We start from the raw sequence: 2,990 nt of genomic DNA on the forward strand, positions 1-2,990 counted from the left end.
TATATATATATATATATATAACCATTTCATCCTTTCCCTGGATTATTTGTGGTGAAAAGGGCACAATAAAGTGTTATTTCCTTGCATGTGGGAAATCTGGGATGCACATAGCCATGCTTCTTTTTAAATTCAGAAATCACGCACATCTAACCCTATGATGTAATGCTTTCAGAGGAAACTAGGTTAAAAGTGCAATATAGACATGTGTATGAAAGCAAAAAGAAGAAAACCTTTTATGTTGCTTATGGTTAAAAAAGAAAGACAAAGGCCTATGATAAAGGATTCCTGAAAACTTTTTTAAACAAGCCCTTCTGGGCATGTCTAAATAGCCACTGATGCTGCACTTTGTCCAATGTGATTGACACTTCTTCACAATACCTAAACTTCTTTTAGGTGCTTTGTATATTATGAGTAGCTGAATAAAGAGTTTCATATCATTTACTCAAACAGAATAGATGAAGACTTAAAGAACTGTATTCCTGTAAATGAGTATTTTCTCTTCAAACTGCTCATTTATTCCAAATAATGGTTCTATTGATCAAACTATATTTTACAGTTCTTTGAATAATAGAGCCCAAACAACAACAAATGTTGGTTCTTTGACAGTAGACTTGATTGTCTCAAGATTTCCATTCAGAATCCAGATGTTGTATAAAATAACAGTGCTGCTGTTCATCTATGGCTAGGTTTCTTGCATGGGCCATTTTCTTTTCTTAACAGATTTCCAAAACACTGAAGAAAACAGTAGTTTCTTTTGAAGAGAAAATACTCCATTAGATGTATACATTCTGTTGTATTTAAAATTCAGTTTTATATTCTTATCATAGCTATATCTTTTTATTCCAAAAATAATAGATTTTACTTGGTTTGGGAATATATTTCTATTGAGAATGGGCAGTTAAAGTAAATGTGATCTCAGGGTATACCAGGGTGTGGTAGCACTTAATCTTATTAACATCAAAATTTCTCTATTTGAATTTTTTACATAATAAATATTTTTCATAGTTGAGTATGTGATTTCTCATTAGTGATTGGCCGATACCAATTTGGAATCCTCTGAAAAGTACCTAAAGGCTCATAAACTGTGGCAATTGTCTTTTAATGAAGAGACCAACACAGATCTCACTGTGATGTTAACCTATTCCCACCGAATCCATTGATTTGTTTTGTAGCAATGGCAAGCCGACAAGTGGATATTGCGACCCAAGGCTGGTTCATAGGTCTAATGTGTGCCGTTGCCCTCCTCATCTTAATTTTGCTGATTGTTTGCTTCATCAGAAGAAACAAGGGTGGTAAATATCCAGGTAAGAGGGAATCTAGTACTGCAGAATTCACTGCTAAACATAAAAAGAATAATGGGCATAGGAGTAGGAACAGGATCTTCTTAGAGGCATACTTTTAAATTTCCTGACTGAACCATTTTGACTCCTCTTTATGATCCAGTCATGGATCATAGGGTATGTGGAAGAATATGTCACTCAGTGCTCCAAGAAAGTCTGTTTCCTTAGACTCCGAAAGGGTTATGAGCACAGAAGTAGCACCTAAAACCTCTTTACAGGAGAAGCAGAGGGCAGAGTGTACAATTTTCCAGAGAGAATATCAGAACCTGTGTGATATTACATTATGTTACCTGTATGGTTGATGAATTTGTATCTTCTTCACTTGACAATTTATTCTTTGATTAAAAACATCAAGAATCTTTTTAAAGACACTGCAAAAGAAAATTTTCAAAAATGATTCATTATCATCAATACACTAATACATAAATTGAAAAACAGAAAAAAGGCTCTGCTTTGCCTGCTTGCCTTGTGGGACTGAGCAACTGCTAGATCCTTGGACTTCCATTCACGGCTGCTGCTGACCTTTGTTGGGAGTTGGACTACAGACTTCTGATGAGGACAGTGAGGTCATCTTCTGGTATCTGAGATCACCTGGCTCGAACAGTCATGATCATTAGGAGAAAAGAAAGCGTTTCTACAGTTCTAATCACAACATGCCACTTCCATGCACCAAGGTTGGACCTCATTCTGATCTCTCTGGGATGGTGTCCTGAGTGGACTTAGGGCGCAAGCTCTGCAGCCAGTCCCACAACACCCAGAGGAAGCTCCACTCCCAGGCACTCTGACACTCTCAGGATCAGAGGTGAGGAGGGAACAACATCTGTCCCAACACCGGGAGTAACTTGGACCAGTGGGACCAGGCACACAGGAACTCCACCAGCAGAGTGGTTCAGGTTCCTTCTGGGTCTCTCTGGGCTGATGTCCTGAGAGGACCTTGGACCTAGGCTCCACAGCCAGTCCCACAACACCTAGAGGAAGCTGCTGCACTTCCAGGTGCTCTAACAAGCCCAGGGTAACAGGATCCCAGAATCACAAGGTCACAGAGACTGCCTGACTCTGAGGGGTTCTGATACAACCAGGATCACAGGAAGGACAGGTTCCAGTCAGATATAGCAAGGGCAGGTCGCTTTAGAGATAACCAGATGGCAGGGGGCAAGTGTAAGAAAATAAATAACACAAACCAAGGTTACTTAGCATTATCAGAACCCAATTCTCCCACAATAACAAGTCCTGGACACACCATCATACCGGAAAAGCAAGATTCACATCTAAAATCACTTCTCATGATGATGATACAGGACTTTAAAAAAGACATAAATAGCACCCTCAGAGAAATACAGGAGAACACAGATAAAGATCTAGAAGCCCTTCAAGAGGAAACACAAAAATCCCTTAAAGAACTACAGGAAAACACAATCAAACAGGTGAAGGAAATGAGCAAAGCCATCCAGAACCTAAAAATGGAAATAGAAACAATAAAGAAACCAGAAAGAGAGACAACCCTGGAGATATAAAACCTAGGAAAGAAACCAGGCATCATAGATGCAAGCATCACCAACAGAATACAAGAGAGAAGAGAGAGTCTCAGGGGCAGAAGACACCATAGAAAATATTGACACAACAGTCAAAGAAAATGCAAAAAACAAAAAG

The 2,990-nt window shown here is 39.0% G+C and overlaps 1 protein-coding gene across 31 annotated transcripts in view; it reads left to right on the forward strand.

Annotated features, from left to right (window-relative positions):
* Nrcam (neuronal cell adhesion molecule) overlaps positions 1 to 2,990 on the forward strand; it is a 283,437-nt gene that overhangs the window by 263,809 nt on the left and 16,638 nt on the right. For all 31 annotated transcript variants that reach the window (XM_031357027.1, XM_031357036.1, XM_031357025.1 and 28 more), the window contains one exon: positions 1,173 to 1,304. In XM_031357027.1, the coding sequence (XP_031212887.1) occupies positions 1,173 to 1,304 (132 nt within the window). The remainder of the gene's footprint in view (positions 1 to 1,172; positions 1,305 to 2,990) is intronic.

This window comes from Mastomys coucha, unplaced genomic scaffold, assembly GCF_008632895.1.
Source record: "Mastomys coucha isolate ucsf_1 unplaced genomic scaffold, UCSF_Mcou_1 pScaffold6, whole genome shotgun sequence".
Taxonomy (NCBI): domain Eukaryota; kingdom Metazoa; phylum Chordata; class Mammalia; order Rodentia; family Muridae; genus Mastomys; species Mastomys coucha.